Source organism: Scomber japonicus, chromosome 2, assembly GCF_027409825.1.
Source record: "Scomber japonicus isolate fScoJap1 chromosome 2, fScoJap1.pri, whole genome shotgun sequence".
NCBI lineage: Eukaryota > Metazoa > Chordata > Actinopteri > Scombriformes > Scombridae > Scomber > Scomber japonicus.
The window spans coordinates 25,467,106-25,491,817 of record NC_070579.1 but is presented as its reverse complement, the minus strand read 5'-3'; the positions used below and the strand labels follow the sequence as shown (position 1 = coordinate 25,491,817).

General features: G+C 37.1%; 4 protein-coding genes across 4 annotated transcripts; 2 read left to right on the top strand and 2 right to left on the bottom strand.

The window, feature by feature from the left end:
* Positions 1–2,153: 2,153 nt before the first annotated feature.
* trappc5 (trafficking protein particle complex subunit 5) lies at positions 2,154–3,839 on the bottom strand. Its single transcript, XM_053325371.1, has 3 exons — positions 3,778–3,839; positions 3,336–3,608; positions 2,154–2,846 (listed from the first exon to the last, which is right to left on the bottom strand). The coding sequence occupies exons 1-3, from the start codon at positions 3,823–3,825 to the stop codon at positions 2,550–2,552; spliced, it is 618 nt and encodes a 205-aa protein (XP_053181346.1). The 5' UTR covers positions 3,826–3,839; the 3' UTR covers positions 2,154–2,549.
* A 1,045-nt stretch (positions 3,840–4,884) lies between these two features.
* On the top strand, positions 4,885–8,216 carry LOC128364656 (N-acetylmuramoyl-L-alanine amidase-like). The gene is made up of 5 exons (XM_053325234.1): positions 4,885–5,126; positions 5,479–6,339; positions 6,758–6,968; positions 7,522–7,819; positions 8,151–8,216. Exons 1-5 carry the CDS (start codon positions 5,054–5,056, stop codon positions 8,178–8,180), a joined length of 1,473 nt encoding a protein of 490 aa, XP_053181209.1. The 5' UTR covers positions 4,885–5,053; the 3' UTR covers positions 8,181–8,216.
* Positions 8,217–11,181: 2,965 nt separating this feature from the next.
* On the top strand, positions 11,182–12,832 carry LOC128364744 (lysozyme g-like). Its single transcript, XM_053325346.1, has 5 exons — positions 11,182–11,354; positions 11,599–11,676; positions 11,830–12,044; positions 12,134–12,284; positions 12,376–12,832. The coding sequence occupies exons 1-5, from the start codon at positions 11,237–11,239 to the stop codon at positions 12,507–12,509; spliced, it is 696 nt and encodes a 231-aa protein (XP_053181321.1). The 5' UTR covers positions 11,182–11,236; the 3' UTR covers positions 12,510–12,832.
* A 592-nt stretch (positions 12,833–13,424) lies between these two features.
* Positions 13,425–20,466, bottom strand: LOC128364724 (zinc finger protein Gfi-1b-like). The gene is made up of 7 exons (XM_053325322.1): positions 20,007–20,466; positions 15,836–15,966; positions 15,656–15,725; positions 15,152–15,381; positions 14,548–14,670; positions 14,224–14,389; positions 13,425–13,702 (listed from the first exon to the last, which is right to left on the bottom strand). The coding sequence occupies exons 2-7, from the start codon at positions 15,917–15,919 to the stop codon at positions 13,524–13,526; spliced, it is 852 nt and encodes a 283-aa protein (XP_053181297.1). The 5' UTR covers positions 15,920–15,966; positions 20,007–20,466; the 3' UTR covers positions 13,425–13,523.
* Positions 20,467–24,712: the final 4,246 nt, after the last annotated feature.

Genomic DNA, 24,712 nt, shown 5'->3' with positions numbered 1-24,712 from the left:
CTGCTAGCCAGCAGCTTGACTCTCAGTATCTGTCAGTGTACCACTTCTGTACAGACTGAAATATCTGAACAACTTCTGGATGGATTGTAAATTTAGACACATGCATGGTCCTTTCATTTCACAGTGACGTTTTCTGTCTTTTAGTGAAATTTGTCAACAACTACTGGATTGAGTCATGAAATTTGGAACAGATATTTGTGCTCCAAGGATGAAACATAATGACTTTAGTGATCCCATTACTTTTCTTTTAGTGCCACTATAAGCATGGCATGTGGGTTTGAATAAAATGTCTCAGATTGCCATGAACATATACTCATGCCCCCTTCAGGATAAACTGTAATCCTTTTTATGATCTCCTGACAAAATTATTTAAAAAACACTATTTAGGTTTATGACCAAATACTTGAAAAAATGATTATGTTTCTATCAGCCTCAGTTGTACTTTGTGTTTTGTGCTAATTAGCAACAGTTTTTTCTGAATGCTTAAACACTAACAGTGTAACTCAGTTAGTAACTTAATAATGCACTTCTAGGAAAACTGTAAACATTAGTCTCTACATTGCTACACTATTCTGCTTATTGTCTTTCCACACTGACACTTGAAAACACTTTTAGATAATGAGTTCACTTAGAAATCAGAGCTTGGGCACTATGCACACAGAAAAAGAAGGGAGAGAGAGAGGGAGGAATGACCTACAGCATAGGTCCCTTGCCAGAATTGAACCAGTTTTGAGGTCAGTATGTAGAGTTTTGCTAAATGGCCTGTAGTTTCAAAGACAGTGCCTAAGCAATAAAAAAAAACAAAAAACAAAAAAAATATATATATATTTAATGCCACACTTACTTTACATCATCATGCTACCATTGTCATGGTGATCATTAGTGCAAAATACAGCTGTGCAAAAATAGATAAAATGGGTGTACAGTGAATCTTGTTTCAAGTGTTTTCAGACATTTTTTTTGAATTTTTTTCACTGCTGCTCCAAAAAGACCCATCAAATTGTTTCCTCAAATTGAGTCGTATAGGTCACTCTTTTATAAATACCTATTGCCAGGTTTCAGTTATTCTTTTATTCTCTATCTTAATGCATATTTATATGAATTTACTGTTTTTGATGCAGATTCAGAAGGAAATTAAAAACTGAACCTAGAAAATACAACCTTAGCAGAGATGTAATTCATCTATTATAACTGTGGTGGTAAAAGCATTGCAAATATATTACAATAAAATTTCAACACAGTGTTTCAAGTGTCCCAATTTAAGATGTTTGTTGTAAATGTATTATTACAACATACTGTTGTGCTGGATTATATAACATTGTACAGGAGCAATGTGAGTGAAAATACTACCACTCAACAAGATTAGATGCTTACTAATTTTGCTATTTTTAGTTACATTTCGAGGATACAACCAGTAGAGCTGTCAAATGTCATTAAAATGTCATTATCTACATTATTAAGTCTAAATTGATTTAAGGTTTTTGAAGGTAAATGAAAAATAAGCAATCCTCTATGATTAAATGGAACTTCTGTGTTTTGTCATAAAAAATGTACAGATAAATGACTCATCTTCCTCTCTGCTTTCCTAACACCAGTTGCAGCATCCAATATGGTAGAAGACCCATGATTCATTAAAACATAAAATGAAACTACTGTTATTGCCAGAGATCAAGAAAAATATCTTAATCAAGAAACATGCTTTCAAGTATTTATTTACATTTTACCAGAGCAAGATCAGGTATAAACTGACAGACTGGACATATTGCACAAGTAAAGCTGCGTCACCTGAGTACATCCCTGTTAAGACTGTGTTACAGTGTTGTGGAAACCTCACAACACAACCATGTTTAGACAGTCTGAGAAGGATTAAAATGTGACCCTATCAGGCCTGCCATGCGTTCTTTTCTTTTTTTACACACTAATATGACAATATGGGGAAATGGAAGACCTCCCATCATCTGTTTGGTTTGTAAATTGTTAGTGTTGGCTTACTATGCACTACATAACACAAATACAGATACATTCAGTGCATTCAACACAACATACAGCACACTCTCCTTTAGAGCTGAAGCAACTACTCAATGAATCAATTAGTTGAGTGACAAAAAGAGAATTGACAACAATTTTGATAACTGTGAAGATACAGTATACTGCATCTATTTGGGTTTTTGACTGTTGCTCGGAAAAAAGCTGTCGACTTCAATCTTGGAAATTATACACAATTTTCTGATATTTACCAAACAGTTAATCAAGCACATTATGTGAAGATTAATTGATAACGAAAACAATTGTTATGTGCAGTCCTGCTCTCCTTTGCATTTTCATGTTCTTGTGAATCAGTGAACTCACAGTCCACTATTTTCAAATAAATAAACACCTTCAAAGCCTTCACCTATAGTGGCCCTGCAGCCATGTTACAGACATTCCAGCAGATATTTAACATTCAGACCTGCATCTACACAAACACACACACACACACACACACACACACACACACACACACACACTCTTAATATCTCTTCCAATCTTCACTCCCTTCTGTCCCTGCCCTATCTGCCCTCCAGGGCTTTGTCTCTGGCTATCACCGCCTCATCAAACTTGATCATGAGCGTGGTGCCCTTGTGCCAGTGGACCGTCACCTTGGCGGGGAAGCCACTATGGGTGAGGATGGCATCTACGATGCCTCCGATGAAGGCTGCACAGTTCAAGGTGCTGTTCTCCTTCGGGACAGAGATGTACATATTGATAAGGGGCTCTTTTTCGATTATATAATACGTCTTGTCATCGTCATTGGCCTGCTCCAGCTTGTCTGCCTCTTTGCCAAACAAGGCTCTCCAAACAGATACCTGCAGGATACAAAGCAAATGACTGAGGAGGATTATACTAACTATACTACTATACTAAAATGTTTTCTGTTGTTGCATTAGACAGACTTGTATTAGACAGTGATATACACCATAGAAGGCAACATACCCTTTATCAACATAATGCATGCATCCCATTATTGTTTTTCAAAGACATATTTACCGCTTCATCTTTGATATTTGGTGAAATCACTATTCGGTGGAGCTGTTAACAACTCATAGACATCTGAAATGTAACCACCTGACTACACACTGCTTTTTGTAATACGCCAAAAGTCCAAAAAGTTGGAAACCACTGGTTCCTGTGTTGTATTTAAAAAGCTTGTTATATTATCCATTGTGTCAAATCTTCTGAAAAGCAACTAAGCTGTCAAATAAATGAAGACACACACTTACTTTCCCCTACTGGACATGACATAGCGGCAAAAACACAGGTGTAATTAATAACATTAATAATGGCAGTGTCAGAACCTTGATGAAAAGTAGTATGTTCAGCACTTTGGTCTCTCTCTTGCCGCTCCTCTCCCTCAGGACCAGCACGTCCAGCAGACTGGCTCCCACCCGATGACCCAGCTCTGCCAGCCGGGCCTGCAGCTCGGACACCGAGTACACCCGGCTCTGGCTGTACTGCACCACCTCCGAGTACAGCAAGCCGAAGGCGCTCACGCTCACCTCGGTCTTAGGTCGGCTGAGAGGCCGCTCCAAAATAGCAGACTTGCCTTTAGTGAAGCGAGTCTCCATCTCCTGGTGGAGGGAAAAGAAATGTAAAGCTAGCAGGCTAACGCTAACCAAAACAAACTACTGCTGCATAACATCTGCCAAGATATGTTTATTAGTTTTATTAATATTTTCCCATTTAGCTCTCAAAAAACAGCAAACTTAAGATACAGTCTGAACTCAGAAGTTCACTTACTAATGTTTTTGTTGTTTTGATGACTTCCACTTCCTGGTGTGATGTCATCGTGTCACATGGCACCACTGCCCATCCTACCCTGAGAAACTACCCTGATGAAAATGTTCAGTAAGTCACAATAATGACTTCTTAAAGCAGTTTCTCGGTATTTATGTACTGAGATATAAAGTTAAATAAAAAAATTGAACTTGTCAGATTTTAAACTTGGACTTATTTATCTCAATTATTTAAATTTAGTAACCTATGTTATCATTTTGACAAAAAACGTCAAAATTGTGAACTAATCATTAAATTATCAGATAGAAAGTCAATACTATCTCATCATTTTGAGTTAAAAAGTACAGAAGTGTCTTGCTGCCATGCCAGAAAAAGAAAAAAAGCATCACTAAAAATGTGACTTAACTTAAAATTTGACTTGTAATTCAAACATAATATAATAAAAATAATAATTTTAACAGACAGTATCATAATTAAAATAATTACCATGTGATGTTTTTGAGTAACTGTGAGTATTTTTTTATATTTCTCATTCCTATTATATTATATGCTTCTGAAACCTGCACTCACACACGTAATCATTCATACATAGAAAAAGAGAGCCTCTGTTCATAAAACTTCTTTAATTAAAACTACAGAAAGAGAATAGTTTCTTAATTTTGTAACAAATTGTTGTTTGTCTTCAAGCCCACTGTTGATAGCTTTCACACCAGTTTTGTACAAATCTTGTTTTCTATCATTCCCCTGCATTAAAAGTTCACATTACGGTTAATGTGATCATCAGTGACTAAACTTATTTTCCTTTACCGAGCACACAACAGATGCACCCATCACATGAGATGGTAAACATTAACCATAAATCTTATCTTTCACTTCAGCTGCTTTTATTGAACAACATGCTGTGTACAAATAAATCTGTACAAACCTGTATAACTTTTACAAACTAATATGATAAAAAAAACATTTATTTGTAGTCAACTTGTGTAATAAACCTTACTGGGGGAATGAGACTTTGTTTTGCCCCAGACACACTTTAACTTACTGTAGGCTAAATCAATATTTGGAGCCATCAGTGAACAGAGAGTACTCTTCTCTATTTGGACACAACGCTGCCGTCATACACGTACACCTACACAACTCCTCTCAGAGGTTGTAGGGAGATCAACAGTTTACATTTTCAGACAGCCTGTGTGTTGAGGAGATTTCTTCATACCTCACTGTTTAGGTTGTCTTTTTTGTTGTTTATATCTACATCTTTAGTTTAACAGAAGATTGCAAAATGATTTTTTTTGGACTGTTGTTTTTTGTTCTGGCTTTATCAAACTTCTGTACTATCAATAGCAGGCCAACGGGTAAGTTTCACAATATCTTATTATTCAGCAAGTATTCCGAATATTTAAACATTTATGTTTTGTTCACAATCATTACAATTTGATAAGTTAAATTCTTCATCAGATTACATTGTTTTTTTTGTTTTTTTTTACTATGCTAATAAGAAAATTGTTCTTTCCTGGCAGCTGGTCATGTTAATTACAGGGAATAATTCATTATCAGTAATCTGCAATCTTTAATTTCAAAGGGGACATAAGAGAGATAATTTAATAGCCATATGGAAACCTGAGTCTTGTGTTAAAGCTTGAAAAGGTGTGAACCTATCCTTTAAATTGTCTTTTACATATCCTTCATTTGTTGCATTGATGTTAGGTGTCCACCTGCGTAACATGGACAGCTTCATCCGTGCTGTGCAGCAGGTTGAGGACTCCAACCCCGGTCTGTCCTCCCTGGCTTTGGTCAGGGCCTTGCGGAGGACCGCCGGCCACGACGATGCAATGACCATCCACTTCCTGGGTGCTTCATTTAATCATAGTGATACTGAGGTCCTCGAGACAGCTATCCTCAATGCCTCGTCCTTCAGCTTTTTTGACAAGGCCATTCACCACATTGTGACAGATTACGGAGAGGAACGAGGCGTGGTTCTCGCTCCAGATGGCACCACGGTTGCCCTTGCACCCTTATTGCTAGGAATCGAATCAGGACTGAAAGCTCAGACAGAGGCGACACCAGCTGTTGGTATCTTCCCTCTCACCTTAGGCAGGACCCTGGGCCTGTCCTTCCTTAGCCTCCAGGATTTTCCACCATCTAGTCGCCTGGGGCCTAACGGATGCTGGGACAGTGTGGACCACCCTAAGGTGTTCAAGCTGTCTAGACCTGCCACTCTGGCCACTGATGCTGTTATTAATGCAGGCATGGATGGAGCTATACTGGGCATGGACCTCAGCAGTCTACCTGCATCTGAACAGCCACCGGCCCTAAGTGAAATTTTAAAAGGATACTATAGCTTTATCCTGCATGAGGGGCAGGGTCTTGATGGTTTGTCCAGTCATGTTAGCCCAAGACGGAGGGAGATCTCCAGATCCATTCTGGAGCCCCTCGATCTTCACAGCAAGGTGATGGAGACGCTAGCATTGGTCTGGAAATTGGAGAAGACAGAATGGATTAGTCTGGACACAGGAGTCGGGAAGGCAGTGAAGGATGGATTGCAGGCATTTGTACACAAATACTGGGGTGAGCTATGAAATGATCAAAAAGTACTCAAAGAAAGGTTGCAACTAACAATTATTTTCATTATCGATTAATCTACCAATTACTTTCCCTATTAATCGATTGGCTTATAAAATGTTAATAAATTGTGAAAAATAGGCCCTCACAAGTTAAAAAACACATGGTGACTCATTTAAATTAGAGCTGCAACAGGTAGTCAATTAGTTGATGAAACAGAAAATTAAACAGCAACTATTTTGATAACTGATGAATTGTTCTACTCAAAAATACTAAAAATTTGTTTCAGCTTCTTTGCTGCGTTTCTGTGCTTCTATAGTGTGTCAAAGATTTTATCTGTGGCAAAATTAATTTCAGTCCAGTACAACAAGACCTAATGTGATTTGAGATCTTGACCATTATCTTTTCTCCTTTTTCCTTTTAGACTGCCCTCAGTTTATCCCTCGCTGTCAGTGGGGGGCAAAGGCCCACAAGGGTACACCTATCCCACTGTCTCTGCCCCTACAATATCTCTACGTTCATCACACCTATGAGCCATCCTCGCCTTGTTTGTCCTTCCCAAACTGCTCTCGCAACATGAGAGCCATGCAGCGTTACCACCAGGAAGACCGTGGGTGGAATGACATTGGATACAGGTAGGCAATATTTAAAGGGATAGTACTGGGCTTTTTAGGAAATACACTTATTTACTATTTATAGTCTTGCTCAGACTTAGGTGAAAAGATCAATACCACTTTTATATCTGTGGATTAAGTATGGAGCTGGATCAAGGAAACTTTAGCTTAGCTTAGCATGCACTTTGACATAGCCTGGCTTTGTCCAAAGCATAAAAATCCCACCCAACAGCTTGGAGCAGTGACTTTTTTTTAACAAAGTCATTGTCAAGAAAAAGTTACTAAAACCACAATTTGTTATTTTTACATTACAGATATGTTTAATTAGTGAGCTTTGGAGGTTTAAGGAGGTGGATTTATTACCTTTGGACAGAGTCAACAATCTAGCTGTTTCCCTGTTTTTTCAGTCTTTATGCTAAGCTAGGCTAACTAGCTTTTTAATAGAGATAATTAATATTAGTGGATCATTTTGTATTTTTCTTTGCAGAAATATTTGATAAATTGCAGAAAATGTGTCACACTTACTATTAAATACATTCAGTATTCATGTTCTGTATGATTTTTGTGCCCTCAGCTTTGTGGTTGGCTCTGACGGCTACATTTATGAAGGCAGAGGTTGGAACCAACTTGGCCGACACACCAGGGGACACAATGCCATTGGGTATGGCGTGTCAATCATTGGTAACTATACTGCTACCCTGCCGTCTCGCCATGCCATGAACCTGCTGCGCCATCGTCTAGTCCGCTGTGCGGTAGATGGAGGAAGACTGGCTCCCAGCTTCACCATCCATGGCCACAGACAGATGGTGAACTACACTGCCTGCCCTGGAGATGCCCTCTTTTCAGAAATAAGAAGCTGGGAGCACTTCAGGGTATGACAGCTATGACTGTTGTCTATGTACTTATATTAACAGTTAAAAGGATTACACAAGGGTTAGTTAAGAGTTAGTTAAGTATTCATTGTGGCGAACTTTATTATTCTTAATGAGGCAGACCACATTCAGTTTAGGGATAATCAAAGGTAGAAATCTGACTTTATTTGCAGTTATAACCTTTTAATTTATAAATACAAAAAAAATGTCAAATCATTAATATAAATGCTAAGTGTCTCTATGGGAGACAGAGATTAAAAACTTGTCAACTTTAAACTTTTAATTATTTCAGTCTTGTTTCACATTCATATTCTTTCTCCTGATTTTACAGGAAACTGACTCTTCAAAAACAGAAGAATGAAAGGACTGGCCCACTGTAATAAATAAATGTTTCTAATACCTGTCTTGTTCATTTATATCAAACTTTCCACCGATAGGATTCATCACCAAGAACATCTAACGGCAGAAAAACGTATGTATTGACGAAATATTGATGATGATTCAAACTATGCAGGGGTCACTTTACCACAACATTAATTAAACAAGTGTTGTTGTGAGTGATTGTTTCTCTAAATTCATGTTAAATTATTTTTGTGTTTCGTTAACTAGTAATTGTGTCGTTACTTAAAAGGTATTTTACGTCTGATTATTAACTCTGTTTATTGACATTAATAGAGGAGACTTCTTTTGATTTTCATATTCTGTGTGCTACATTAGCATACAATAATAGAGGTTGTAAGGTTATTTGACCTGAATAATTCCACTGTTACAGTACTTGCTAAAAAAGATGGCATTTCTGTCCTCAGTGAGATAATTTGAACATCAGTATAAAATGAAGACAATACAATAGGCATAAATGAATACCACATCAAAGAAATGGATGACAAACACATTTTCACTTCAGGTATGATTTACTGTCTGTAAAACAGTTTATCCTGGTGTATCATTTCATCACACTATGCTGCATCTACTCATAACGAGGGAAAAGGGTGAGACTTCACTCAAAACAGACAAAGTAAATACTAGAATAAGTAAATATTGCCCTTAAACTTCAAAATCAATGAGAAACTACACACAGAAAGACATGCTCTGACATTTTAATCTCAATAAATTAAGCACTGAAAAAATGCAGGGTAGGGCTGCAGCTATCATTTTTAGCTTTGATTGATCTGCTGATTATTCTCGTTTGGTCTATGAAATGACCTGACGATGTCCTCATATTGCCTATTTTGACAAACAAACCCCTCAAACCAAAAGATAATCAGTTTAAAGTAATAAGATGTTCACATCTGAGGAGCTGAAACTTAAGAATATTTGACATTTTTTGCTAGAAGTAATAATTATAATAATGATTAATCAATCATAATTAATTGAATATCAAAACAGTTGCAGATTCAATTAAATTGTCTGTCCATCGACTAATTGATTACTTGTTTGAGCTGTAATGCAGCAGAATGAGGCACCAGAGATGAGAAAGACAGCAGAGAGTAGAAGCATATCCAAGTTCACTGTTAGAACAACTCATCTGACCACCCCCAATATTTTCCCATTATTCTGCACTTTGACCTGACCCACTTTCCCTCACACACTGACACTAAATGGCCTCACCAGACTGTTTACTTTTTGGAGTACAGGACTGAATTACACAGAGACACAGAGCCAGGAGACGTTGGTGTTAGAACTATTAAAAACACATCAACACTTCATGATTTATGACACAGCTTCACAGCTGAAAACAACTGACGGAGTTCATCGTATGGAAATCTACAGTCTTATTGAACATGAACATACAAAATAGAATGAGGAACAATATGAATTATTAACCAATAATCAATTATTAATATTTTGAGATAACCCCCAACAATAAGGAAATAACTCACATCCAACATAAGGGATAGCATCAATAGACATTTCAACATAAATCTCAGGCTTTACTCACATGTCAGATATTTATAATAAAAAACAAATATTAAAAAATAATTTTTTAAAGGGGTGAAAACCAAGTTCATCTGCTTTTTAGAAATGCTCTCATACTGTCATGTTATATTGTTCATAAATTGATTATTCAAAAGATTCAGAAACCTGCTCAATACAACTTATATTTACATCTTTCATCATATTATGTAATCTCCATATAATATTTTCAAAGAGTGATTGTTCATCTTTAATAATGTGAGTGATCTATCTCCTATTCCTTAACATTATTTTTTATACCGAATTAAAAATGTCACAGTTTCTTTAATATTATGCACCATAATTACGTATCTGGCAGTATAGAAGAGACTTTTAATGGTGAGATGAAGTATTTACAGCTAAGACCATCAAACAGTTAAATATGTGTTGTTGGGTTCCTGTTGACTCTTCTGACCCCAGGTTGAAAAATAAGTTTGGAATTACTGTAAGGTAAGATTTTTATTCATTATCCTTCCTGCACATGATGCAGAATTGAAAAAAACACTGTGAAGGACGACTCTACATGACTAAGAGGATGCCAAGGCTATTGATATTAGGAAGGTAAAAGTTCAGATGTGACTGACAGACTAGACTAGAATTTCACACTAACAACGGTCTGCACAACAAATTACTCATACAGATACAGACAACAGCAGTTAGACAGTTCTATTTGAAAATCACCTGATCATAACAAACAATTCAAATGTGATGGGATTTTGATATATTTAAACATATTGAAGGACTCAAAACTTTCCAGCAATAAACAAAGATAGAAGGAAGCAATATCAGACTTACATAAACCATATTGTCCTGGTGTGAATAAGGTGAATGTCAGGTGAATACCTAGTACACTTGTCAGGTCTTGCTGGGTTTGTTGGATCTCCCTCCAAAACTCTTAAGTCTACAGTTCTTTAAATAACATTTTACCATTTTCATTAGAGCGTAGTATAAAATAAGCCATTGGGCCTGAAATGCAAGTATAAGCTTTGTTGTTAACCTCTTACCCCATTTCTATTGTACATACAAAGTCAAAGGTGACAATTTAATTGAAAATAGCGCCATCTGCAGGTTTCAGACGATCAGTGTTTCACAACATTTCACAACATTATATTTCTTGGTTCTTACACACTGTATATTGCACATATTGATCTGACTACTACATGAAATCTAGTGAAATGTTATTCAGACTTAAAGTGAATAAAAATCACCATAAATATTGTTGTTAATGGTAAAACAGTTTCAGCACCTGATCTGCAAAATATCAGGTAACTCATTAACTTCTACTAGGAAGTTAAAATGAATAGATGATGATTTACGTGCATTGCTAAATCTCTTCCCCAATGAAATGTTGCTTCCTGGTGGAATTTACACAGGTTATGCAACACTATTTCTTAAAAGATGAAGTAGCTACGTGCTTTGCCTGATTTACAGGAAGTTGTAGCTAGAGCTGAACAAATAATTGACATGAATACTCCTGGTGCCTGTTACAGTCAGTTAGGACTGTTTCTTGTAAATCTGCTGCTTTGCTGCTCCATAACGTCCTTTGCAGAGGATCATCAGAAGAGCAAAACAGGAGAAATGGGTGAGAGATTGTGATGTTTTATTCTGGAAGGAACTTGACTTTGAGTCGTAAACACACATAGTGAACAATAGTGCTATTCAACTTCTGCTTTTAAAAAGTACTCTTTTTTAAAATTTGCATTGCTGTGTCATCTATCCTGTACACACACAGACTACTATGACTCTTGTTTGTGGGGATGTGTTGGATATGCTGCTGTAAAGTCCCTTAAAATGTAAAAATAATTTCATAAACTGAACATTTGCAGGTTATGGAGACATCATGCGTGTAGCAACTACTGGGGCTTCAATGAAAACAGCCCAGCAGGACAAGCTGGGATACTCAGGTAAAAACATGAGCTGATTTGAAAGAAATTGTATAAAAACAGTGAAGCCTTCATCTAACCATAGTCAAAATATAAAAGAAAGATGCATTTGTTGCACTTGGACCATATTCATGTTTGATTGGGGATGTGTTCCTGTTTGATTTTTCTGTAAAGGTGTGAAGGCGTCACACACCATGGCGGAGACTGATAAGGGACGAATGATGAAGTACAAGTCTATCATCAGCAGCGTGGGAAGCAAATATGGAATTGACCCTGCTATCATTGCTGCCATCATCTCCAGAGAGTCCAGGGCTGGAAGTGCACTACATGATGGCTGGGGAGACTATGACACATCCAGAGGAGCGTATAATGCCTGGGGGCTGATGCAGGTTTTTAACAATATACTGTTTATTGGTAGAGCATCACATTACAATACAATAACAGTGGTGTTCATCCAATTTCATTCTCATTTCTGTAGGTTGATGTCAATCCCAAGGGAGGTGGACACACTGCACGTGGTGCATGGGACAGTGAGGAGCACCTCTGCCAAGGCACAGAGATCTTGATTAATTTTATCCAACGGATCAGCAAAAAGTTTCCTGACTGGAGCAATGAGCAGCAGCTGAAAGGTTTGTTTGACTGAAACAGTAGATTCTCACATGCACAAAATATGTTCATACTTTTTTTACTTTGTTCTCATTTGTACTTTTGTCTCTGCAGGAGGGATAGCCGCCTACAATATGGGAGATAAAAACGTCCGTACCATAGAACGCATGGATGTCGGCTCAACAGGTGACGACTACTCCAGTGATGTTGTAGCCAGAGCTCAGTGGTACAAAACTAATTTTTTTTAAAAGCTGAAGCTGTCCACAACAGCACTGTCCTTAAGATCTCCTACATATCACAAAGAAAATATTGTAATGAGTGCCATTTGTCGAAACTTGACATGAATAAACATTATGAAAGTCAAAAACACCAACAAATAATATGTCTGTTTATTGGACTCAGTTTAAAGTCTCACCGTGACAAGAAAGTTAAAAGTTACATTCAGCTTTCTACTTATGTGTACTGAACTACACTGCTGTTCAGAGATCTCTTCATACTGATGCAGCACTGCATTCATTCAACCAATTCAGAAACAATGTAGTGTGTCACCAGTCTGTCAAAGCTAAATTTCTGCAATCCAGCGTTTCCTAACCCGGAAGTGTGTGTGTGTGTGTGTGTGCGTGTGTGTGTGTGTGTGTGTGTGGGGGGGGGGAGTGTTGTAAGATAAACCTGAGAGGCTGTGAGATTATCAAGAGAGTAGGAAAGCAGAAAACAATTTCAGATTTCATCTGCTGAAAATGATGTTCATTTTTCATTTTCATAATGATCATTTTAACTTTTCAGGCCTTTAAAAAAATTATGTAATTTAAACGAATGAAAAAAACAAAAAACACTTTTTGACTGTGTAGATATATCCAAATGGTGACAGGCAGGTTACAAGTAAGCATTTCTTAGTTTTGAGAGTCATTACCCAACATGACTGGTAACCACTGTTTTAGTTTGTTGACTGTAAAAGAAAAGTGAAAGTGGCATTTCAGTTTCACTTACTTTGGAGCTCCACCTTCAAATAACCACAGATCTGCTGACAATATGTACAAACCATATGAGAAAGACAAGCACATTTCCCTGAATATATATATATATATATATATATATATATATTATGAGCTCAATTCACTGGCATTGGTTATTAAAATAGAGACTATTTATTATTTATTTATTTTACTTGGTCATGAAGACAACACAGTCAGTAGCTTTATAGTATGTCCTCAAAGTATTCCCTATGACAAAAGGCTGCAGATGTTGGCTGGACTGTTTGAAAGTCAACGGTAGGTGCAGTGGTGCTCCTGGTGCTGCCGTAGGTCCACTTTGTGCTGGAAACTGTAGAGGCAGCGAGGGCAGCGGTAGGGCCGGTCGTCCCTGTGTTTACGGCTGTGGGTGATGAGGTTGGAGCTCTGGCTGAATGCCTTCCCACATATCTGACACACATGGGGTTTCTCTCCTGACACAAAAACACAGCAGATGTTAATATACAGGTTGTTCAAACAGTACTGGGTAAACAGGTGCTACTCTGTACACTTACATATCAGTTATCAGTTTCATTTCTAAGGGTTTTCCTTTCATTTTGCTGCAACAGAAGATTACTTTTTAATTAGATTGATTAATTACTTCATCATTTTGTCTATAATGTCACTAAAATTATGAAAATGACCACCGCTTGAGTACTAGAGGAGATTTATGTCAAACCAGTAACCATGGCCAACAATGTCCCATAAATAAAGAAACAGAAAATATTTTCAGCAAGAAAATAAAACTTCAAACGTGAACATTCAATTAAAATTTCAAGCATAGCAAACTGATGCTTTGTAGGACACTGAGACATATATGGTGTCCCAATGCTCATTTGGGCAGCAGTGATCCATTTTCAAACATGGAAACAACAAACAAAATTGACAACAAAATGGTGGACTTGGTGGTGGACTTTCATATATCCAAATAACCAAAGGGCATGCAGAAACCCACCAGTATGTATGAAGGTGTGTTTCTTCATGTCAGACTTCTGGTGGAACCTCTTGCCGCAGTACTGGCAGGGATACGGTCGGGTGTCTGAATGTATGAGCAGATGAGTGGAGAGGGTGGAGGAGCGCTTGAACACTTTTCCGCATACGGTACAGCCAAACGTCCTCTCCTAAAACAAACAGCACTGTTGTCATGACATTATTCTGTCTGTATGTATGTATTTAGCATCAGAAAATTCAGGAGTGTTGCACTACATCTCCACATAATCAACCATTTTCCACACTGAAAATAAGTTAATATAATATAATAAAAAGGTAGGATGCTGACCTTGCCCCTGCATGGTGTACGTTCAGTATCTGTCCTGCTGGACTTAATGCGTGCTGGTGACAGAGGTGACCTGCTTGTATGACTCTTGAGGTGTGTCTTTAAACTGGACAGACATGAACATATCTGCAAAGACAAGAGGGACATGATTTTAGACTTTAGGAGAGGAATAGGTGGTAAACCGGCTCTTAAAAATGCAGGGAAACCGATTGAAAGGTTGAAGTGTGTTTCCAAAATCTATAAGATTTGGCATCTGATGGTAACATATCAGGTGTGGAAAGTATCCGAATTACTCTATCATCAGTCAATAGTTATGACTGCATCTAAACTTACTGACTCCCTGCTTTTGATCTCCTGAATTTATAAAGTTTGACTTCAATCACTTGTAGATTCACTGAGATTATTTGACTCTTGAATTACAAACCTTTGGGCATTTTAAGGTATATTTGGTTTTCCTTTATCTTTTCTTTGTGTATTTTAATAAGTTTGAGTAAGTTTTACTTATATAATGTTTTTATTGTGTTGGAATATTTTTTATATCAGTCCCTTACAATGTTTGTTAATGATAATAAAGTTAAACTCAAGTTGTGTCTTCTACAAGACTTACTTTGCTACAGAATGGACACTCTTGCCTCAGAGTGCTGATCTTCGAGCTCTTGGTCTCCCTGAGGACCTGAGGGTGCTGAGTCAAGTCTCCCAGTCCCCCTGACAGTTTGTCTGGATATTCTGAGTTCACAGGGGTTCTGGACCAGAGTGCTGGTGTAGGAGATCCGGCTTTTTCAAAGGGACTTAAAGAATTTTCATTGACAGGACTGCAGGGCTCAGGAGATCTACAGACTAAGAGGAAAGACAGACTAAATAGACGTTCTGAAATTCTGGATTTACACACATTAAAATAATCTATTATTTAACATTCGATTGTCAAAATTGTTTGAATAATTGTATAATGCTTTAGAAATGTGTCAAACAGAAAACACAAAAGGGTCTTGTTGCCTGCTGTAAGTCATTTTATTATTTAAGGTTATCTACAGGAGGAAATATTTGTACTGTGATTAGAGACATGCTTGTGATAAATGGCTATTCAAACAAACATGATCGCTTTGTCACCCACCGTAAGATTTGGGATTGAATGGCTGAAGGTGCTCGTCTCCATCAGGGTGTTTGGCAGCAGGAGAATACAGCTGCAATAATATGATGGACATTATGTTAATATCTGGTGTTTTTGCTGTAGTGTACCCCAAAGATAAATCCTAGGACCCTGTCTTCTTTTATCTAGCTGGCTGAACATTACCGTGGTTGATCCAGGGTCAGGGTCTCTCTCTGCAGGCCGAAGGTAGTGCAACCCTCCTCGCTTCACCAAGAAAGAACGAGGCATCACTCAGGAGTGAGGAAGACCAGTTCTGCGCTTGAAATCAAAGTAATCTAGTGGACAAAACAAACAAAATGATGCCAGTCACATATGTGTACAAATTATAAAGAAAAAACAAAGGAAGTGAGCACAACAAATATTAGTAGATAGACTTTTTGAATGTAATGTAATTAAAGGCAAGTACTGAAATAATGGAAAAAAGGGTTACACAAGGTATTTGTGTTGCCCAGAAGAGGGCAGCAGAACTGCACATTCAATAGTTTGCTGCCTGTTCGAATCTCTAATCACAACAACAAAAAAACATTTTGTATTGTTACAATATTGATTACAATGTTATAATTACAGCTGGGTTTGAATGTAATGGAAATATTTCACTTTTTCACATTTTGGTGTTACATATGAAAGTATAGATGATATTATGTGAAAGAAATATAAAGGTTATCTGAAGATAGCATTAAACACCCAAACTTTAGTTACCTACAGGGTTTTAACTCCTTGCAATAGATGCGAAACTGAAGGAAGAACTTTCAGAGACTCATCATGAATTAATTGTAGCGTTGTTTTGGTTTGTTTTGTCTATGTTAGTTTGTCGTCAAGCTGGAAGTTGCATATTTGCTGTGTAGGTTTTCTTCTTGATGTTTTGCTCGGATCATTATTAGATATTTCGGGGCATTTTTGCCTTGACAGTGAAAACATTAACAACAGTAAACATATATAGAGAAAGGGGTTTGACATGTAATACAGGTCCACTATTTCTTCCTAAGTTTGACCAGTTTCTGTCAAACTCTTCTTGTTCAGTTTTGAAGTTTTATTGTCTTTTTGTCAGGACTGTCTCACTTGCTTATGTGATCGTGATAGTGAAGGCGTGATTTCTGCTCTCACATCTTTGGAGCCTCTGTTGAGCTACGCTGACACACTGCACACGGAAATCTAGTTGAATCAGACCTACATCATTTCCAACACACCTTGTTTGTGACAACGTGACAAAAAACAGTCATATGAAAACTGCGACGATATCACCTTTTAGCAACACATTTCAAGACTCAGCGCTAGTACATCACTAAATGTGATAGTGCATCTAACACTGAGGTGCTAGGTCACATAGAAACAATTACAGGTGAAAAACAATATATGTCTGGACTGTGTATGAAACGCTAGAGAGATATTCTATTCAAATCTTCATCATTCACATTTGCGTCCAGGGTTGGTAAAAGGTGGCCTGATTGTAGCATGTTTAGAAGTATGAAATAGTTGATCATCAGTCATCATGAGAGATCAGACCTTTCATTTTTTTGAAATAATAATATACAATGTCCACGTCTACTCAGAAAACAAAGGCTTCCACAGAGTGAGGATATAAATCTTCCGTAGGTGATTGGCAAGAAAATCTGTGTACGTGCTCCTACACAATCAATAACCATCTGTTTTTACACCAATATAAATGCATTATGAGATCATAAATAACATCTACTATGTTAAATTCATTTAATGCCTGTATTTTTTAATGTAAGGGCATATCATTTATAACTGTCCCAATTGGTTTCAGATGATTATAAGCTTACTTATGTCACATCCAACGTTGTGCGTATACTCTAAACTATATAACCTCTGGCAAACAGCGAACACAAAACAACTATCTTCTCTTTATTATAAGCAAAACATACCATAGCCCATATTTGGAAATCAGTTGACTGAACAAGTCTACAACTCTGGCTTAATGGCTTTTGAAAAGCTTACGTTTAGATTCAGGGAAAACTTTCTATAGCTTTGAAAAGACCCATAAAAACTTTTGAAGCTCTTTTCCCTTGAATTATATTTGCTGATGCCATAATGGACCCACATTTGGTTAGATATTTATTTCTTTAAATCTCTTACTTAGGTGTTGTATGTGCCCTGTCAAAGCAAAGTGCTTGATTTGGTCTTGGTGTGAGTGTGGTGCTAGTCTTATGTACTGTACACCTTAAAAAAGAAGCTGCCGGGACTAGATGAAATGTAAATTCTTAAGTGAGTAATGTCACATTTTCAAAGTAATAAATTCAGTTATGAGAGACTGAGTGAGAGATGACACATATCATTCCTTTTGTCTTGTTTTGTTGGTATTGCATATTTTATGGTGTTGTTTAGAGGGATGGCATGTTCAAACTGGTATTGAATTTTGACTACAATGAACAACACATTATGGATGGTTAATCAACATTTGGATCTGAGCACTAGGCTGTGAGTGTGGGCTTAAAGTGGTCTATGGGTACTTTATCACCTCCCTGATTTAGATCTGTATGAGTGGGAGCAAAGTTTCAACATGGTTCTGATTTTGTTGACAGAAGTTTTTATGGTAAGTTATTTGGCTCTTAAATCAAGAGTATGTTCTCTTGTTGAGTTGAAACAGGACATTCTATTATAATAATAGTTTCCTGCACTTTAAACATTTTTCAATAATTTTGAATAATTTTTCAAATGTGTTTGCTGTGGAATTTGTCTTAACCTTGTGAATACAGATAATAATAAATAACTAAATAAAATGAACCCTGTTTAATGAAGTTTTTTAAAACTACAAATGTGGAAAAAAACAACTTTCTCAAATGTATAGCCTGTTCACACCTCTGTTTATCATGGGTGTCTACGTGACTGTTGAGTGACCACTTGTGATCAGATCTCATTTCCCGCTCTATATGCAAATAAACACGTACATCATTTCCGTTTGCAAAGACGAAATGTTGTTTTTAACATGCGTACACTACTCTCCGTCCGAAGCTGTGTTCAACCTCGATATCTGGATAAACAATTTCTAAACAATGCATTGTGTGCCTCCTCATACAAATCAAATGCCAGTCCTATTGTTTTGCCATAGTGTCAGGTCTGGACAAATACAGTCCATTTAACAAGAGTTACATGCAGCATTGCCCCTGAAGCTGCATCTCTACCATTGAGAGACGTTGTGCGCATTTACGCACGAGGAACAGCAGCGCAACGTCGTTATTTGCCAACAGGAACGGTCAGGATCAAATATCAATTAATGTTCTGCGTTCTTCCACACATCCAAAAAGTCACACACACACACACACACACACACACACACACACACACACACACACACACACACACACACACACACACACACACACACAGAGAGAGAGAGAGAGAGAGAGAGTAATGGTTCATACAGTAAAACAGTTGGAGTAAATCAGCCAATAAATCTGATTTAACTATGCAGAGGACACACAATTAAAACAATTTCTGCTTTTGGGTTTATTTCTATTCCATTTGATGATTTTAAGCAGAAAATGGGTTGAGGAAGAATAAATTGTTTTTTTAATTTACGCGAAAAACGCAAAACAAAATGATGCATTGTCCATCCTGACCTTTGGACAGGGGGCACTCGGAGCAGGATGCAAGAATCTTAGCAGGTCAGTCAGTGTGGGCAATGCACTTTTCACATACACACTGCCAAAAGAAAGTAGCCACAAGTAAACCAGACCACCTCCGAATGTGGTCTGAGTGAGCGGATCTCAATGCATCCTCAGTGCGTCTTGGTTGCGTTCACACCTGCACTTACAGCTGTCAACTCACCCAAGTCGCAATGGTTTAAAATTACTGACACGACTTACTCTTTTACTTCGGTTTTCTTTTGCTTTAGTAATAGTTATATAAGTTAATAACCTTTAATTCATTTTTTAGTCTGTAATTAGTGTTTATGATCTGTAGTGAACGGCATATGATAACTAACTAACTGACTGACAGACTCACATTTAAAAACATATTTTCAAGGTTTTTTTGTGCATTTTGTGTCTTTTATGATTGAAACAATTAAGAGAAAGCTCCACATGGTCACATGGGCTTAATTACAAAAGTATGTGATTATCACCTGCATTAATAAAAAGAGGAATTGTTAAATAAGGAGAATTACTTTGGGAGTAATTCAGCACAACTTCCCTAGCCTATTTTTTAAATGTTATCTATAAAAGTTATCATTATGTTAAAAGCAAAAATGAACATCAACAAACTAAGCCACTCCGGTTGTGACGGCCACTGTAGTAGTTCTTATTTCAATAGAAATATGAAGATACTTTTCAGAAATAAAAATGCAGATACTCACCAGATATCACGCTCTATCAGTTGCCTCTTAACGTCTCACACGTCACACTAATAATTTAACTGAGAAAAGAGTCTGACAAGTCAGGTCAGGCAATGTGCACTCAGTGTGTCACATGTGAGATCAGTGTGCTGTTACAGAGGCTGTGAGCCGTTGATATTCTCTGCAGGTTGGTGTGATGAGAGTAGAGACGAGGAAGTGTTTCAGCTCTGACACCTCAGAGCGACACTCCAACCACACTGCTTCCTCACACAAACCCAAACACAGAAGCACACTCGCAGCAGCACAAAATCTGTCCAGCTCTCCTTTAAAAACTTTTTCTTGTGTGCAAATTGTGAATATGTTGCAGTGGTGCACAAATTACACACAGCATCAGATTGACTGAGGTAGGCCAGATAAAGCCAATGCGAGAGGAAGAGGGTGGACAACTGTGCTGAAAATTCTTCAGAAAGTGTTGACACACTATGTTGACACAGTTGTGTTACAAAATAAACCATTGAGGTCAAATTTAACAGAAGCTGGCTGATGCAACAGCAGAGTCCCCTCTACAGTGTTCAATGAAAATATGGAGTGCATTAATAAGACGAAACATGTATACATGTGGGTATCTGTGTAATACATGTGACAAACCCATGATATTATCTTTTTTCTTATCATCTGGAAAATCCCATGAAAAAAACATAAAAACAAGTAGTATCTGTACAGCAGAGTCAATTCACTGTTCTGCGGCCATAAATACAAGAGCACCCAATACGTATCAATCTGTGGCTGAAAATAGTCCCCAACAAATGCTCTACTTAATTGTGTGTGAACCACATCTGTGACAGTGACTAACTATTTCAAAAAATAAGTTGAGCCTCTAAAAAAATGAAACTATATATTTGTGACCTGTTGTAAAAATCTCGAGTAGGCATGAGCAAGCTTGGGGCTGAGAGCCACGGAGAGGGTAAGAAGTGTTCTTGGTCTGGAAAATAAGAAAAATACTGATTAACGTCAGCTTTACTACCCTTAAATGTTGTGCTAATATAATAAGTACATATAGTACATCCTCATTTTTGTCTTGGTGATGCTCAAACTTTGATAACAATCTATATTCACATATAGTGCTATTTTATGAAGGACACCATGTTGCTATAGTAGCCCAGAGCTGAAAAAACAGAAACACCTTTAAAACTTAATTATCTATTTTATGTATTAATGTTACTTTTTTCTCAAGCTACACAAAGTATGTTAGCTGTGTCAGTTAGTTCCGTTATCTTTGAAACAGTTACCCCTGGCAACTACTGGGTGTAACTATTTAGTAACAACTAATCTCTACATATTATCTATCTTATGTGGGCGTAAACAAGTTTTAATTTAGTTATGCACAAATCCACTTGTGTAATAACAAGGCTAAGTTTGAACCAATGAAGAAAAGTGGAAACCAGGGCAAAATCCATGAAATGCATCAACAATTATACCTGAGAATATCTTTGAGTTAATATAATCACGTAGCAATAAACAACAACAACACAATGGGGCCTTTGCAAAGGTGCAATGTCAAAGTTTATTTTGTATCATTCATAGGATACAGAACACTGAAATGTATTTTTTCCCCATCATACTGGAATTTATATAATCTTTACTGTCATTTAATATATTTGACAACAACATCAGTTGAATTGTAAGAGAGAAGGAGAGAGGGTGGACAAGGTTCCTGGGTATGATGCTGTGGATATCAAACAGCCATCACATACAGCACACCAATAAGAAATCCTACACCAGACTACTCAGGATGAACACTGTCTGTAAGGAGAAACTCACTATGTTTTGCATTGCATCGTCTAACGTCCCATTTAAAATCAGGGAAGACATGGGTGGACTTTCCAGTTTGAAGATGACAAGTCTGGAGATACAGTACACAGTGTGATCTTGTTTCAATCCACGCACAATTCACTTTAAATGACTGTTTAATGAAAGGCTGTAGTGGCTGACTTGTCGATGAAACCCTCTTTTAACATACATGAGGTCATATAGCATAGTGTGTAAATCTACCTACTTTTATGGCACGTTATGATGTTTAATCATTATCATCCCATGTAATGCTGTTAGCAGGAGGAAATAAAGTACTGATGGTAATCATAAAAATAATACTAAGGATGAGAGCTAGTACCATACTCAGAAGTAATTTACAAACATATGAAAATGTTTCGTCACAGTAGATAGTTTTATTTAGACAGTGGTGAGAACAGAGCACCATCACTGAACAGCAGTGTACAGATGTGTTAATGTGTTGACGGACACTGAGCACTGATCTGGGGCCAGATTGGGGTTCTATTTAGAAAGGACACTGAAACCTTAGTCTTGAATGAAAGCTTCCAAGAATTAGTAAATGTATTTTCACTTTTTTTTTTACTGAAATCTAAACCGAAACATAAAAGTTATAATCCTTAAAATGACAGCTGTGGTAGATTTGGAAAAACACCTGTGGTCACTGGTGGTAATGGTAAGCTCCCAGAGTTGAGACATACTTTGAACGGTTACTCTCAAAAATGCAACAGAAGAGCAATATGTGCAAACACTATGTTTACAGTGCAGCCAAACAAATTTTGGGCTTGGGGGATTTATTGCCTCACAATGATTTCATAAAGAAGACATTCATGAATATCTTCTGCCACATTAATACTGAATTCATGCTCCAATGTTTGCCTTGTGCATTACTTAAGAAGCATGCACGCACCGACTGAACCCTTCCATATCTATCTCTTCCTGTTAATCCACTGAAGCCCACAAGAGAAAAGCGGACCTCACCGTCAACAATACAAACTATTCTATACCAATTACAGAATGTAAATGCTTTGAATGGCTGCCAGTCAAAAACATGGGGTTTGATAAAATAATACAAATCTTAAGGATTATAACTTTAAGTTTAAATTTGACCCAAGGTAAATGTATCTAAGGACCTAAATCTCAGTCTAAAGTCTCTATATATGCTAAAAACAAGAAGAAACTCCACTGAAACCATTTGCTTATTTCATCTGTTGATATCTGAACACTGATTCCAGTGTAGAGATTTCAGTTGTCACACCCACCAATGACCACCAAAAAGCTGTTATTTGCAACAGTATGGTAGGCAAGCCAACATCCTCTTTAGCTCTTTGATGGCCATTACTGGAACGTCCAATTTCCTTATTTCTTTTAGGGCAGCAATAATTCTCCCCTTTACCATTGTTTCCTTCATACTGCACGAACATGTCGGCATTGTGAAACGTAATGGGGGCCTTTAGAGAATTTAGAGAAAAAATTGTCAGACATCAGTCCAAAGAATAGTGAAGCACAATACAAAATTTGGATGTACAATTGAATCCCTCTTAAGAACTAAACACGATAAGTAGGAATGATCCCACCATGAAACCATACATCCACAATATCCCTCAGTACTTAATGTCATGAGCAGAGAGTTTCTCTTTCTCTGTAGTGCAAAAAGCAGATCACTGCTCTGTACATGCGACACCCTGTTTGATAAACTATACACACTCATTAGCTTTTGTCTTTACTGACAGTGGTACAGCTTTACATCTTATCTATATACTTTTGTTCTTGTTGCACTGTATATTTCATATTTCTACACACATTTTACACCCTTTTTCTAAACAGAATATATGAATGTTTGATATGTAAAATATTTTCCACCCACACACTCCGGTTGTGACGGCAGCCTTTTTGTTCATCCTTACAATATGAACTGTCCCCTCCACTCTCATCCACCCACATGCTGCAGTTTGAGCTGTCAAAATGATGAGCACATCAAGTGGTGACTCCAGATCAGCACTGTTGCCTGGATCTCTTTGTATGGGACACTGACAACCAAAGGAATAGTTTGACATTTTGGGAAACGCACTTATTTGCCCAGATGAGAAGATCAATACCACTCTCACACTTGTTTGTTAACTATGAAGCTAGAGCCAGCAGCTCTAGTTAGTTTAGCACACAGAATGGAAACAGGGAGAAAAGCCAGTGTGACTCTGGTCCGAAGTAACAAAATCCGTCTACCGATATTTGTTAAGATCTCTAAATAACACATTTTATCTTGTTTGTTTAAAACAGTAAAAACAAACCAAAACAACAACCAAAAAATGATTGTCAAATTTTTTAGCTGCTACAGCCTTGTCTAGTCAGGCATAATTAGTAGCTTATGGCAGCTAATGTTTAGTATTGTTAGAAAACTTCAGCTAGATACTGATATGGACACTGAATGAACAATCAACATTAGTCTCTACTCTTTTCTTCTTGTGCTAATGTTTTAGCATTTACCTTTTTATGCTAACGTCTTGCTTTAAACAAGTTGAGCTTTAAGGTGGGGTTAATGTGCTGGACTGACCACACTGCACCTTTAAACATGTACATTGAATGGTAAACATCTGTTTATCAGTTTTTAGTTATGGTTGTTTAAGTATTGTAATATGATGAAGTTATTTGATTAATGAGAATTGCAAATATTTCACACTTTCAGGTATATTGTTTTTATCTTTTATATTTGTGATACTTTTTGTATTTATTTTCTTATGTGTATGATGCTTTTATTAGTAGTATTTGGTGTTGAATGTCTTAGTGATAAAGCAAAAAACGCATTCCATATAATGTCAAACTCTTCCTTTAACTTAAACACTTAATGAAAATGAACTGTTCCCGTCATTGCTAAATGACCCCAGGGAGAAATAAAGTCAAGC